Source organism: Physeter macrocephalus, chromosome 11 (genome assembly GCF_002837175.3).
Source record: "Physeter macrocephalus isolate SW-GA chromosome 11, ASM283717v5, whole genome shotgun sequence".
NCBI lineage: Eukaryota > Metazoa > Chordata > Mammalia > Artiodactyla > Physeteridae > Physeter > Physeter macrocephalus.
This window is the reverse complement of record NC_041224.1, coordinates 37,553,595-37,569,613: the sequence shown is the minus strand read 5'-3', so window position 1 is coordinate 37,569,613 and position 16,019 is coordinate 37,553,595. Positions and strand designations below refer to the sequence as shown.

At 37.8% G+C, this 16,019-nt stretch overlaps 1 protein-coding gene across 2 annotated transcripts in view; it reads left to right on the top strand.

Moving 5' to 3' along the window:
* Window positions 1-11,454, top strand: part of MCEE (methylmalonyl-CoA epimerase) — a 23,739-nt gene extending 12,285 nt beyond the window's left edge. The window contains exons 2-4 of one of the 2 annotated variants that reach the window (XM_028495899.2): window positions 2,054-2,391; window positions 10,192-10,239; window positions 11,026-11,454. In XM_028495899.2, coding sequence (XP_028351700.1) covers window positions 2,054-2,391; window positions 10,192-10,239; window positions 11,026-11,178 — 539 coding nt within the window. In that variant the 3' untranslated portion in view covers window positions 11,179-11,454. The remainder of the gene's footprint in view (window positions 1-2,053; window positions 2,392-10,191; window positions 10,240-11,025) is intronic. The other variant, XM_007128813.3, reaches the window with a different exon arrangement.
* Window positions 11,455-16,019: the final 4,565 nt, after the last annotated feature.

Below are 16,019 nucleotides of genomic sequence, written 5' to 3'. Positions count from 1 at the left end.
TGTGGGATCCTCCCGGACCGGGGCACGAACCCGTGCCCCCTGCATCGGCAGGCGGACTCTCAACCACTGCGCCACCAGGGAAGCCCCTCCAGTTTTTTTTTTTTAATACAGATATGTTCTATATTGAACTTTCATTGCAAATTGCACACATAGGAGAGATGCAAGGAAGGAAGGGAAGAGCAGTCTGACTGATGGTTTTGTTGGTTGTTAGCATTTTTAAAATTCACTGCCACCATGCCCTTCAGATGGTTTCTTGGTCTCCACAGTACCCTGCATGCCACTCAACCAGCAAACAGTCACTATGTGTCATTAACAATAAGAATGGCTGAATTTACTGTACACCTGTTACAAATGTCTTGCACTGTAGTGTTATATTTTTTACATCAAATATCTAATTTTCACAACAAACCAGCAAGGTAGATATTTAGTGGGTAGTACCAGTATTTTTTAAAAAGCTAAAATAAAATATAATAGAACAGAAAATATTAGAGCACATCACATCTAGTAAGGATTAAGTATTCTTTTTATAAAATTTGATTTCAATGGTACATTTATGTATGTGTGTACTGGTTTCAAGTACACTTGAATTTCATGATGACACAATGAGTCTAAAGAACCGGAGTCACCAAGGAGAACACAAGACCTGGTGGGACAGTGCATAGAGAAGAGACAGAGCTGGATGACCTCAGTATTGGGTGTCAGTCCCCCCAACCCCGGCCAGCGGGCCTCTCCCAGTGGCCAGAGCAGGACAATTTGCCTGTACACGCTCCCCTTTGCCACAGTGCAAGGAGCCCTGTCCCCTCCCTGTGGAGGACAGGTGTGACAATGGAGTTGGCCTTGTGACAGTCATGCTTTAAGCAGAGACAAAGGAGCATTTATTGATTCTGAAAGAGGGAGAGTCCCCACAAAGTGATAAGAGCCACTCAGGTTGTGGACTCTTTATCTCTTGGTGAGGAAGCATTCCAGGCCCGAGGCCCATCCTCCTGCGGTTGAGGAGACTGCCTTCTCAACAAGGTATATGGTCTTAAATCAGATCAAATAGTGCCACTTTAATTTCCCTGTTATCAAAAGTTTTAGTAAAGGGGAATTTTATGTTAGCTGAAGCTCTGTAATACTAGGTACTATTTAAAGTGTTATTTCATTAAGAGCTAATGACCCTTTGTTTAAAATATGTATTCTTCAATTTGCTGTTTCATACTTTTTTATTAAGTGATGTAGTTTTGCAGGATTATATTTAATCTTTATATTTAATTTATTATATTTTGTATTATACCTCATACATGTATATAATTTTCATTCTGGGGAGAATCTGGCTTTTAAAGTCCAGTATTTTGGGGACTGAAGAAATAGCAGTACATGGTGAGAACACGTTGCAGGTTGCTTCAGTTTCCAAATGAAAGGTTTCTTCACATTAGAAGCAGTTCTGCTTCTAATCCTTCAAAATTATAAGAACAATTTTTAAAAATAGCTCAGAGGAAACTCTTGTAAGTTTAAGTACCCTCTTGATCTTTGCTTGTTTTTCCACCAATAATGAGATATTTTCCTTAGTTGGTAATCATCCAAATAAAGTACACATTAAAAGGTATTTATAGTTCTAACTTCAATGAACTTACTGCAGAACGTAAGACAAAAAATTGGTTGTAGGTAGAGAAGAAAATTGCTTGCTCTCATCATTAAATGTATGCTGTTTCACTATCACATTCAAACTTACCCTTTATAAAATGCAGAGAATAGCAAATAATCCTTAATGATATGCAGCTATCCTTTAAGTGTTATTGGTAAATATAAATTATTATGAAAAATGTCATCCTTTGTCCTGAATTTAGAAAGCTCAGAATTACCTTTTTAATTCCAGACAGTTATTTCAGAGCGGAGTGAGTAATTCTGACGTAAGTTTTTTCATTTATGTACTCTGATTTAATTTCACTAATTAAAAAGAAAAGGTATGTAAATAATTTTTACATATATGATTATATTTTGTTTTTTCAAAAATTAATTTTAGAAGGGCATCAATTCTCAGAAGAAGGATCTCAATGCCTGCTCCATTTTGCAGGGCTTTTTCCCAGACTTCAAACTCCAGTTCCAACAGTAAGAACTTTTTCGACATCCCTGTCCTCGCATCAAGTGGCTGGTCCTGTATGGAACCTCGGTCAACTCAATCATGTCGCAGTAGCAGTGCCAGACTTGGAAAAGGCCAAGGCATTTTATAAGAACGTTCTTGGGGCCCAGGTAGGTGAGACGGTCCCTCTTCCTGAGCATGGAGTATCCGTTGTTTTTGTCAACCTGGGAAATACCAAGATGGAGCTGCTTCATCCACTGGGAAATGACAGTCCAATTGCAGGTTTTCTGCAGAAAAACAAAGCTGGAGGAATGCATCACATCTGCATTGAGGTATTTTAATTATTTTAATCCTTGGTATTGTAAATTTCTCTTTTAAAATGTCTTTTACTTTTGAAGGCTACATATTGCCACTGTCATCAGAAACTTCCATTAAGTTCTTTCAGGGAAATGGTAAAATTGGTTCTCTTCAAGGATGGATCTATAGATATATTCTCTTTCCCTCTAGAAAACTGCAAATAATAATGAAAATATGTTTTATTGAAGTCTGGGTTCAACTATACAAAGGCCACTGAAGTTGGCCAAAACAGATTTGCGTCTTTGCTGTAGTATTTATTGACCACGTACGACCTTCCATGCAATAGGAACACACTGCTTTCGCTGTCACAAGGCAATTAGAAACAAGTGACAAGACTTTATAAAGTAAGAATTTCCATATACATGCTAAGTATTATAATTATTTTCTATCTTTAAAATTCTAATAACTTGTTCCTTATTACAAAGGCAGTACATTTTCAATTACTGACTGTGATTTCTCAGATCTTCTCAGTTGCATCTGCTAACAATTCCTGAAAAAATACATGAAGTGTTAGACAAGAACATTCTCATTAGAGAGGCTTTATCTGTAGATGTTCATGTTCAGATAACTGCTTTTGGAATATCAGCATTACCAATTATGCTTCAATTTACATTATTTTGGTAGGACAAGTCTCTTGATAGAAGGAATAACATAGTTCATAGTTAGGCCTCATTCCCGATCCAGGAGAGAGGGGGGTTTGGTTCCAGCATGAACCCAAGGATTTATTCAGTTTACATTGCAAATATATTTGAGAACCTACCGAGTGTACTCCACTGAGGGCTTGGATTCAGCAGTGAGTAAGAAAGGCATGGCCGTTTCCGTGGTCAGGAGGGACAGCTGCTTACAGTGCACTGGGATAAGCAGAATTAATGTGTCTTCTTAGTTGTGCAGTGAAGGAAAGATTGATTGCTCCTGGCAGGCCGAGGAGGTGGTAAGGTATCGCAGGGCATGAGTTACAATGAATGTGAAGGAATCCCCAGGTGGACAAGGGGAGGAAGGTATTCTAGGCAGAAGGAAAGCACATAGAAAGGCATCGGGTTATCATAACTACGAGCATTGTGTCCTCTGGCAGGATACGAAGTACTAGACGTGCCTTATTTAATTCTCGTAGCTACCCTTGAGGGCTATATTAACCCCATTTGACAGGCGAATAGTTAGAATAGTTAACTTGCTTGCAGTCACATATGTAGGACATGGCAAAGGTGGGGTTCAAACCCAGGTTTGTTCTGATTCCAGGATCTGCACTGTTAGCCGTGGCGCCAGATTGCCTTCATTGGATTAGCTGAGTTTAAAATTTCAGGTGGGGAAGCCATAAGATAGTAGGCAAAGGAGCTAAACAAGGCCTAATATTTAGCCTTTATCCCTTTTTTAGGAGGTTAATTTTGGCTGCAAGTCTTTATTTCAGTGGACTTGAGGGCTTGTCTAAGATTCCCCAGGATGAGAAGCAGGATCGTCAGCCCTTGAACCCACTCATCTCTCTCCCACACTATACTGTCTGTGTTCTACATCAGAGAACCCAGGCCTTCAAAGGAAGCCACTGTGAGTTAGAAGTTCAGTTAAGTAAAAAATAGTGGAAGTTGAGTAAGGTAAAAGTGAATTCAAAAGTCCAGATTAAAGGGGGGAAATGAAAATGTTTGTCAGTATAAAATGAAGGTAGGTGATAGGAGAAGTTGTGAAGAGTGGTTAGTTAGCTGCTGCATTAGTATGCCACACACCCCATTATTAGTCTCTGCTCTCTGTAAAAAATAAAATGTCTTGACTGGGTAGATTTTATTTTTCTATTCTCAGTCTAACATGAGCTGTCCCAGGCTGATGGCACAGCTCTGCTGTCAGTAACATATGACTTACAGGGTAGCTCCAGGCCTCACCAAAGGCAGAGAGAGAATACAGGGCAGGTATCTTCAGGGGGTGATCTAGAAACCAAACATATCACTCCTGTTCCTGTCGTTGGTTTGGTCACATGGCACACTCGACCTCAACGTGTAGCCTGGTCAGGCACTTACATGCCCTGCTAAAACCTGGGGCCTGGTATAATTAAAAGGAGGAAATGGAAAGTGGGTACTGGAGGCCACCAGTTTATGCTAGTTGGTAATTTTTAAAAGTGGTATTACAGGGATACATGACACTTTTTTCTGAATGAAGATATGCTTTAAGGTGGAGTCATTTGAGAATCATTGTCACCTGCTGTGGAAACCTGTGAAATGAAGTTGTTACCACACGCAGGGGCTTGGTTCCCTAACTCACCAGAGAGAGCAGAATTCCTCGCAGATCCTTGAACAGGAAAAACATTTTTGTTGAATGAACCTATAGAGATTTCAGAGTTAGTTATTTTACCATAGTGTAACCTAGTCTCTCCTGCTAATACAACTTAGGTCTGAAATTGTCTTCCACTGGAAGTACAAAGGTGATAGAACTCGTCAGAAAATATTTCTTTGGTCATTCCAGTTTCTGTGGCCACATAACACATTATCCCTACACTTCAGGGTGTGATGACAACTATTGTATCTTGCTGGGGATTTTGTGGGTTGGGAGTTTCGGGGAGGGCTCTGCTGGGCAGTTCTTGCTTGGGGTCTGTCCTGCGGCTGCGGTCAAACATGGAAGTGAGGCTCCGCCAGGCCAGGTGTCCCACTCGCGTGCTGGCGGCTGCTGCTGGCTGGGCACCGGCTGTGCAGCTGGGCCTCCCAGCAGAGCACATGTTGTGATCCCTGCAGCTCCACAAGCTGATGGCATTTCTCAGGTCAGTCGGACTTCTTACCAGGCAGTGGACTTGCTGACTCCTTACCGGCCGGAGTGAATGTCCGAGAAGGCCAGGTGGGACTGCGTGGCATTTCCTTCCTGGCCTTGGAAGTCCCACAGCAGCACTTCCGCTGTCTGTTGGTCATAAACAAGTCCTCGAGGCTGACCAGATGCAGGGGGAGAGGAGAAGCCGAGAAGCTATGGCCGCGTCTTACAAGTGCTACAGCCATCCATGTAGTGATGTGTTCTAAACAGAAGGAATGTGTGTGAAACTTCTAGAAGCTCTAGAACGATTTTATTTTCAAATAGCCAGAAGTGGGAACCAGGAGCATTCCCTCTGCAAGAGGAGGCAACCTGTCTAGCCTTTGTGAATAGAAGGAGACTCAAGAGAGGGGTACTTGAAAGGAGGAAGGTGATAAATACACGTGTGTTTGGCTTTCCCTAGAGGAAGTTTGGAGGTCACCTTGTTCTGTCTTTTTCTTGCTGAGCAGCCTCAATTGTCTGGCACAGCTGTGCTGACGCGCATGTGTGCTTCTGACCTTTCGCAGGCCTCTCCCTGAGGAGAAGGTTCTGGTATCGAATAGAACTAGCCCTGCTTTCGCTAAATAACTTAGACAGCAGGGTATGTCACAGTGAAAACCTTAAAGGCTACTGAAAATATTTACTTATTCAACAAATTAGTGCTGTTGTAAAAATATTTAAGTGCTTCTATGCTGGTCGGTAAGTAGCTGCTGCTCTAAACCTTCTGAGTAACGTCCTCCTTCCAGAAGGACCCTTCTCTGAGACCCCTCAGACATCTCCCCCCGCCACACACCACACAATTCAGCAACTGAAGGCTTACTACTCAGCACAGCGGGGGTCCTCCAGGACTCTACCCCTGGATAAGGTCCCTTCTGTTCTGTTTGATTGGTGTCTTTGTCTGTTATGCTCCTGGTCGTTGCATTTTCAGAGTCACTGTGACCTTCACTGCATTAGGTGCCGGGATGTGTAGCTAAACAAAAAAGTCCCGGTCCTCTCAGGATTGCCCGCTGCTTCACGTTTTTATGTGTGCCCTGCACTTCCCACAGAGGATTAGAGGTGACTTGCTCCAGAAAGAGAACTGACCAGCCTCTACCAGGACCTCAAAACTGGGTTAAGACAGCATTTCAAAAAATATCCCCCAAAGTTGTATAATACCATATAAAAATTAACCAAAAATGGATCAAAGACCTAAACGTAAGAGCTAAAACTATAAAACTCATAGAAAAAAACATTGGTGTACATTTTCATGACCTTGGATTAGGCAATGGTTTCTTAGATATGACGCCAAAAGCTCATGATAAACAAGAAGGTTGATAAGTTTGGCTTCATCAAAATTAAAAACTTTTGTGTAATGACAGCTCATAGAATGGGGGAGAATATTTGCAAATCATATATCTGATGAAGGACTTATATCCACAATATTCAAAGAACTATTACAACTTGTCTTTATCCTTAATAATCTTTTATCTGCTTGATGTGTCACATACTGAGAGGTATGCATGTTTAGTTTGTTTTTTATTTTTCAAGGCAATACTGTTAGGTACATGAAGATTCAAGATTGTTTTATCATCTTGGTCGATTGTTTTTAGGTTGTATCTGGTTTTACTTCTGTTAGTATGTTTCATTTTAAGTTCTGTTTTATCTGATATTAGTATTGCTATATCAGCTTTCTTGTGGTTAATATTTACCTGGTATATCTTTTATCCATCCCTTTACTCTTTTCTTGTGCATGTGGTTTTCTTTAGGTCTATTCCTAGAAGACATTTATATTCTAAAAAGGAGCATATAGCTAAATTTTTTTGGTTGTTTAAGTATATCTCTCTCAATCAACAAATATATTTTAAAATTATTATATTCGTATAATCTCATTTTATAATTCATAAATTTAATCTGTCTCCATTTATAATACTACTAATGTACTTGAACTTTTAAACTTTTTTTGGTTTTCATTTCTTTTCTCCTTTTTGCCTTCTATTGAATTGAGAAACTTTTTTTTTAAATTCTTTCTTCCTCTGCTATTTTAGAGATTACAAATTCTAGTTCGACTTGTTTAGTAGTTAGCCTTAATTCTTTTAACTTACAGAAAACTTCAAACACAAAAAATGACAGTAATATAATGAACTCTTATGTGCCTAAACCCAGTTTCAGCAGTTATCAATTCATGGATAATCTTATTCCATATATACTCCCTCCATCACATTATCACACTTCCCTTTTCTTATGTTAGTGTGAAGACATTTCTAGACCTTATGTAATTTCATCCATAAATATTTTAGTTGTGTGTATGTGTTTATTGCATTTTTTTATGTATTTATACAAAATCATAATGGCACCTAAAACAAAATTAATGGTAATCCTCTAATATGATGAAATACCTAGTAGGTATTCAAATTTGTTCTTCTATAACTTTTTATAGTGTGTTTGAATTAAAATCCCAATAATGGGCACGCATTGCTGCTGGTTGGTATATCTCCTTTGAGCCTTTTTGTTGTCATTTAGTTTTGTGTGTGTGTGTGTGTGTGTGTGTGTGTGTGTAAGCAGGGGTCTTGAATGATAACTTAGCTAGTTTAAAATTCTAGACTGACATAATTTTACCTCAGTACTTTGACATTACTCCCGTATCTTCTGGTCTCTGTTCCTACTAGTAAGAATTTGTTCAGTTCAATTGTAGGGAGTTGTTGTTTTTCCCTGAGAGCTCTTAAGATATTCTCTGTATCACTGATGCTATTCAGTTTCTCTATTATATGTATAGGTATTGGTTTATCTTTATCTATCCTGCTTTATTCTCAGGTGCACTTTTTTTTTTTTTCCGTACGTGGGCCTCTCACTGCTGTGGCCTCTCCCGTTGAGGAGCACCGGCTCTGGACACGCAGGCTCAGCAGCCATGGCTCACGGGCCCAGCCGCTCTGCGGCATGCGGGATCTTCCCGGACCGGGGCACGAACCCGTGTCCCCTGCATCGGCAGGCAGACTCTCAACCACTGCACCACCAGGGAAGCCCTCAGGTGCACTTATAATTTGAGGACTCAAGTCTTTCTTCAATTATGGAAAATTATCAGTTATCTATTCAAATATTGCTGTTGTCACTCTATCTGGTCTCTCTTTCTTTAGATCAGTTTTGCTAGAATATCTGAATCTGTCTTCCATATCTTTTAATATTGCTTTAACATATTTTTATCTATCTTCACCAGTCCCTGCTATGTGCATATGCCTTCAAATGCCAGTGGAATCTTGTCCATGAACTGTCACCGAACTCTTTTGTTCAATAGGCAACTCTAGGGAAGGACAAGTTATCGTCTAACCATTAAGAAGAGTCCAGATTTCCCTTCTTATAACCTAAATGTTTATTAGTAGGGGAATTATTTGGTCACCTTTTGTATTTCTATAAAGTAATTAGTTAGGACACTATGTAGTAGGTTAAAAGTTGTTGACCTATATGTACTGACATGAAAAAATTGCTAAGATATATTACATAAAAAAGCAAATACAAATAATGCATACAGAAAGCATCATGTACCCCTGTACACACACGCACACACACACAATGTATGTGTGTGTGTGTGTGTGTGTGTGTGTGTATATATAAACTTTAATTGATATACATGTTAGTTAGTCAGACTGCAAAGTTCAGAGCCAGCTATCAGGTTTAGACGACACACGGTCCTCCAGAAGACCACCCTTACTCGATATCATCTGCAAATTTAGGGTTTTCCAAAACCACCCTCATGCTCAATAACGCCCTAGAAATGCTCACAGAGCTCCCCGAAAGCTATTACGCTCATTCTTATGGTTTATCACAGAGAAATGATACAGACCAAAACAGCCACAGGAAGAAACACAGAGGGCAGCGTCTGGGAGGGCTCTAAATGCAAAGCTCCCATTTTCCTCAGGACACGTGACCATTCTGGCACTGATGTGTGACAGTATGCATTGAGTATTGCCAACCAGGGAAGCTCAGACAAACTGAAATGTTGAGTTTTTCTTGGGGCTTTACTACTTAGGCATGGTCGATTGATTGATTGCCCACATGGTTCAACTCAGTCTCCAGATCTGCTGATGTCATGTGACCCATAGCTCCTACCTTAAATCACATGGTTTCTGGCATGGCCAGCCCCTACCCTAAGACTATGATGGCCAGCTCTACTTTAAGATCCAGATTGGTCAGCTTCTGCCCTAAACAGAGACACTCCTATCAGGTTATATAGGATATCTCCCACAAGTCAAGGGCAAAGACACTCCTATCAAGGTTACAAAAATTATCTCCCAGAAGTCAAGGCCAGATCCCTCATAGGCAAAACCAGATTCTTTACTACTTCATACATATGTAAGGATTATAAATATATTTTAAGATTTGGACGAGCATACGTCAAACTGAGGAGAGTAGTTACCTCTGGAGCAGGAAGTATTATTAGTGGTAGTCAAGGGGTACTTACCTCTACCTGTATGTTTAAATTTTCATGTACTGTATAATTTTTAAATTATCTTTAAATGGAAAGACTGAATTTAGACTAACTTTGGGAAAATGGAAAAAGAAGTCAAATTCAGTAGAATGAAATTCATTATATGCAGATACAAAAAAAGAAGCTATCAGGAATCCTACTGTTCTGAGAAAGATGAGACTAGACCAGCTGTTTCAAAATAGCATGAAATGACCATGGTCATAGTCTGGGCGTGACTTTGAAATAGCTATCAGGTTTAAAAAGAAACATTGTCAGGAATGTACAAGTAGAATGTACTCTGAAGAAATTATAGTTTATTTATAGTAACATTTAGTATCCTTATCAGTGGTTTGACCAGTTTTAGAATCCAGTATGTAATCCTGGGCTCTTTGAAAGTAAGACTGTATAAATATGAACATTTGTTAAATCTATATTTGGGTACATGGGTGTTATTCTCTCTGGATTTTTTTAAATTATTTTTTGTAATGCTATTAGATCATTAAACTCCAGGGTGATATATGACTGCCTAGGAATGCAGGGATTCTTACTATCCCTTTCTATCCACTTACTGGGTTCCAAGTCTAGGAGGATGATTTTCCAAGACAGAGGAGAATTGCTCTTCCATCAGGTATTTAGAAACACATTTGCTCCTTTCCTAGACTGCTCATAAGTATGAAGAAAATAGAAATGTTTTAGAAGAGACTTGCAAAATTATAAATGTTTGGATTTTTTTAGAATGGAGAAAAACATTTTGGTGACAGTTTAATAGTGATTTTCATGTATATGAAGTTCTAATCTCAAAAGTAATAACCAGACTGGGCCGGTGAGCCATGGCCGCTGAGCCTGCACGTCCGGAGCCTGTGCTCCGCAACGGGAGAGGCCACAACAGTGAGAGGCCCACGTACTGCAAAAAAACAAACAAACAAAAGTAATAACCAGACAGTTTGTCAGGTGAGAGGTTTGGAGATCAGGGAAGCACTCATATTTGCTGAGTACCTTGTATAAACTGTGCTCAAAGCTTCTTATCTGTTATTTTAATCTCATGGCCATTTATATGGCAGACCTCATGTCCCTCTTATAAATGAAGAACCCAAGGCTCTTAGGAAAAACAATTTATGCAGTATCATCAATAGTACTGCTAGACGAACATGCTATGAAGTGTAGCATACATTATTTAGGTTGTAAGGAGAAATGTTTACCAATGGTGAAAATTCTTAAGCATTGTGGTTGCTCACCTAGGAAAATGTAGCAACTTCTTTTCCTTCTCTAGAAGTATTAAGTTTATTTTTGTGAATGGTTTAAGAATGGTTCTGCCCAAAGGCAGAGAGCTCGAAGTTTCTTCCAAGCCTTACGATATTATAATTTGGTATTTTTATGATCTCAAATGTGTTCTTATTTATTTCATTTTCTCAAGGTGGATAATATAAATGCAGCTGTGATGGATTTGAAAGAAAAGAAGATTCGTATTCTAAGTGAAGAGGCCAAAATAGGAGCACATGGAAAACCAGTGATTTTTCTCCATCCTAAAGACTGTGGTGGAGTCCTTGTGGAATTGGAACAAGTGTGACTTATATTCTCAAGAAACTAAATTAATTGCCCTGAAAAAGCCTTATCAAAATGTGCTTTGGCATTGAGTTCTTCACTGCTTCCATCACTTAAAAGTTAAATCTAATCACAGAAAGAGATTTTTAAAAATTATATGTGTGTGTATATATATATACACACACATAAAATATTTGCTAATTACTTTGCTTTTTTTCCTGATTTGGAGAAAACTTTGATTACTCAGTACTTATGGAATATTATTAAAACCATATTCATAGAAATAAATTATTCCTGTTCTAAAATGGGGTAATTGAGTACTCTGTGTGTGTGTGTGTGTGTGTGTGTGTGTGTGTGTGTGTGTGTGTGTAAAAATGGATGCACGGAGGACACCTGACAGCTGTGCATGGCTACATATCTGGGACAAAGTGATTCCTAAGGATGTTATAGAGAGTTTTTTAGAGCAAACTGTTTAAGGTTAAGGAGTTTTTACCTCAGGATTTTTGCTCTTCTGGAACAGCTCATGTTCACAATTTCCTTATGGGCCAGTATTTTGGGTGCTAGTGCTAGATGTATGAACAAGAAGTTTTGCGGAAAATTTGGTGCCTGATCTAGTGGATGCATAGATAGATGAATTTTTTTTTAAATCAGTATACATGGAAAGGGCAGTGAATTTGTAGAGTTATCTGTCAAGTACGAGGACACCACAACAGGTCCTAGAGGAATATACAAAATGAATAGAAACCCACTGCCATGAAATTTATGGTCCAGTTGGGAAAACTACTTCATAAGCTAAATGTACTTATAAAACAACATGAATGAGTTGAAAAGAAAAGGAAAGGGAAAGGAATATAGATCTCAGAGACTGTGCTTAGTTAGAGGCATATCAGGTTTTTGGTCAGACTCCCAAAGAGAAACAAGTATCAGATGAATTTCAGGGATCACAGATGTATGTATGGAATGCACAATGTATGGGAAAGTGGTTGGTCTTAAATTCATGGATGATTAGATGTTGAGTAATGAGTAGTGTGTGCACGTTGAGCTTGTGGTTATGGAAGACAGGTATAACATCTAGTTATACTTGTTTAGACGTTACAATAAAAAATTATAGCATTATCTGACATTCTCAATGCTTGTAGAGGTAATATTTAAGATAACTGTATCATGGGGGGACGGGGATAAAGGGACTTAAATGGTGGTTAAGTTTCAACATTCCACCTGAAGAGATAAATGCTAATACTAGTAGACTGTAATAAACATCATATGTATATTGCAATCCCTAGAGTTACCATTGAAAATATTAAACAAAGAGATATACTCATAAATATAGATAATTCAGAATGGAATATTGAAGAATGTCCAAATAACCCACTTGAAGACAGATAAGGGGAAACAGGAAAAAACAATAAAATGACTGACAGACTTACATCCTAACGTATCAATAATTACATTAAATGTAAGTAGCATTAACATTTAAAACAAGTAAGACCAGGGAATTCCCTGGTGATCCAGTGGTTAGGACTCTGCGCTTCCACTGCAAGGGACCTGGGTTCAATCCCACAAGCCGTGTGGCGCAGCCAAAAAAAAAAACATTAAAAAATAAAAATAAAAAGACCATATAAAATATGCTTTGTGATCATAACTGAATCAAACTAGAAATCGATAACCGATAACAGGAAAATTTCCAAAAACTTGTAAATTAAGCAACATGCTTCTAAATAACCCATGGGTCAAAGAGGGAGTTTCAGGGAAATAACAAACATTGAGCTGAATGATGATACGTAAATCTGTTTTATAAAGTTCACTTTGTGAATTTAATTCATAAATTGACAATAAATTATCTCATAAGCAGAATAAAATTTGGTAGCAATGTATGCAAAATATGACGTGTAGTAGATTCTATTGATAGCCTCCTATCCTCTATTCACCATTTTCTCCCTAATAGAATCCTGACTTTGTTAGATACCAGTGTTTAGTCCCTCTCCACACAGATAAGGCCTCAGGTAAAGTCCCCAAGTTGGACTTACATTCCATCACCCTTCCAGCGATGGGTTCACAGTGTGTGATCTGTATCTGCACAAAGAGCGTGAATAAAGTTTTCTAGAGGCTTCTGGGAATGTTTTTTCCCACTTCTCAGTGAGAACAATGAGAGATCAGTCTGTCCAGATGTAAACAAGCAAACAGGAACCAGAACTATGGAAAAAACACTTAGGTCAGAGTGACACTGGTTGGCAGAGCAGAGAAACAAAAAAAACCTTTCAATGACATTTTCAAAGAAATTATTATTAACAAGTTGAATTTATTATAATGGTGGGGGGTTTTTTTGGTTAAGAAAACAACTATTTTCACTGAAAAGTTATTTCTGAAACTAAAAATACTTATCCACTACATCTATATAATTTTAAAACCTTTATATGGCTTTTACAAACATTAAAAACAAAATAAGCAAACTAATTACTCTTATTACAATACTTATTCAGATATTTTAATAAATGCCTTAGCCATATCTATCTGCAAGACCTCATTACTGCTTTCTTCTGAAAAATTCAATTTTTTTCAGTATGATAATATTTTAAAATACATGATTGCCTAAGTTTTCATCAAAATTATAATTTAGAGTTTATATATTAGAAATTGTTGACATATCCAATTGACTCTTCTGTGTAGAACATTTATGTTTTTTCCTTTTAAATAGTCTTTATTATTTTTTAGAGCAGCTTTAAGTTCACAGCAATATTGAGCAGAAAGCACAGAGTTCCCGTATAACCCCTGCCCCACAAATGCATATATAGCCTCCACCACTATCAACACCCACACAAGCATGGTACATTTGTTACAGTTGATGAACTTAGACTGACATCATTATCACCCAACATTCATAGTTTACCTTAGGGTTCACTCTTGGTGTTATACATTCTCTGGGTTTTGGCAAATGTAAAATGACATGTATCCATCATTACATATTATACAGAATAGTTTTGCTACCCCACAAATCCTCTGTTCTCTATATATCCATCTTTCCCAGCAACCACTGATCTTTCTACTGTCTCCATAGTTCTGCCTTTTCCAAAATGTCATATAATTGAAATTATGTAGTATTTAACCTTCTTAGATTGGCTTCATTTCACTTGATAGCTCATTTCTTTTCAGTGCTGAGTAATAATCCATCATTTGGATGTACCACAGTTTATCCATTCACCTACTGAAGGACACCTTGGTTGCTTCCACTTTTTGGCAATTATAAGTAAAGCTACTGTAAACACAGTGTGCAGTTTTTTTGTGTGGACATATTTTTCAGCTCATTTGGGTAAATACCAAGGATTTGTTTCATTTTGTAAGAAATCACCAAACTGTCTTCCAAAGTGGCTGCACCATTTTGCATTCCCACCAGCAATGAAAGAGAGTTCCTATTATTCTACATCCTTGCCAGTATTTGGTGTTGTCCGTGTTCTGGATGTTGGCCATTTTAATAGGTGTGTAGTGATATCTTGCTGTTTTAATTTTCATTGCCCTGAGGACATAGGATGTGGAGCATCTTTTCATATGCTAATTTCCCATCTGTATATATGTGTGTGTGTGTGTGTGTGTGTGTTCTTTGGTGGGGGGCCAGTCATGCCTTTTTCCCATTTTTAAATTGAGTTTTCGTCGTTGTTGAGTTTTAAATGTTCTTTGTATATATTTTTTTTCTTTGTATATTTTGAACAACAATCCTTTATGTCTTTTTGTTTACCCTTTTTGTCTTTTGCTAATATTTCAGTCTGTGGCTTGTCTTCTCATTTTCTTGACATTCTCTTTCACAGAGCAGACGTTTTTAATTTTAATAAAGTCAAACTTATCAATTCTTTCTTCAGCTTATCAGTTCTTTTTTTTTTTCCCCCATGGATCATGCCTTTGGTGTTGTATTTTAAAAATCACCACCATGACCAGTGTCACCTAGGTGTTCTAGGAATTTTATAGTTTTACGTTTTACATTTAGGTCTATAGTCTATTTTGAGTTAATTTTTGTGAAGGGTACAGAGTCTGTGTCTAGATTAATTTTTTTGCATGTAAGTGTCCAGTTGTTCCAGCACCCTTTGTTGAAAAGATTATCTTTGCTCCATTGTATTTCCTTTCCTCTTTTTTCAAAAATCAGTTGACTGTCTTTATGTGGGTCTATTTCTAGGCTTTCTATTCTGTTTCATTGATTTGTCTGTTCTTTCACCAATGTCACACTGTCTTGTGTACTATAGTTTTATAGTAAGTCTTAAAGTCAGGTAGTGTCAGTCCTCTGATTTTGTTCTCCTTCAATATTGAGTTCTCTATTCTGCGTCTTTTGCCTCAGCGTATAAACTTTAAAATCTCTTTGTTGATTTCCACAAAATAACTTTCTTGAATTTGGATTGGGATTGTATTGAATGTATAGATTAAGTTGGGAAGAACTGACATCTTGACAATATTTTTTCCTATCCATGAATATGGAATATCTCTCTGTTTATTTAGGTCATCTTTGATTTCTTTCACTAGAGTTTTGTAGTTTTCTTCATATCCATCTTGTACATATTATGCTAGATTTATACCTAAGTATTTCATTTTGGGAGGTGCTAATGTAAATGTTAATGTGTTTTCATTTTCAAATTCTACTTGTTTATTGCTGCTATAGTAAAGCAATTGACTTTTGAATATTAACCTTGTGTATGGCAGCCTTGCTATAATCATTTAGTAGTTCCAGGAGGGTTTTTTTTGTCAATTCTTTTGGATTTTCTACATAGATGATTATATCATCTGTGAGCAAAGACAGTTGTATTTCTTCCTTCCCAATCCGTATAACTTTTATTTCCTTTTCTTGTATAATTGCATAATTGGAATTTCCAATACAGGGTTTAAAAG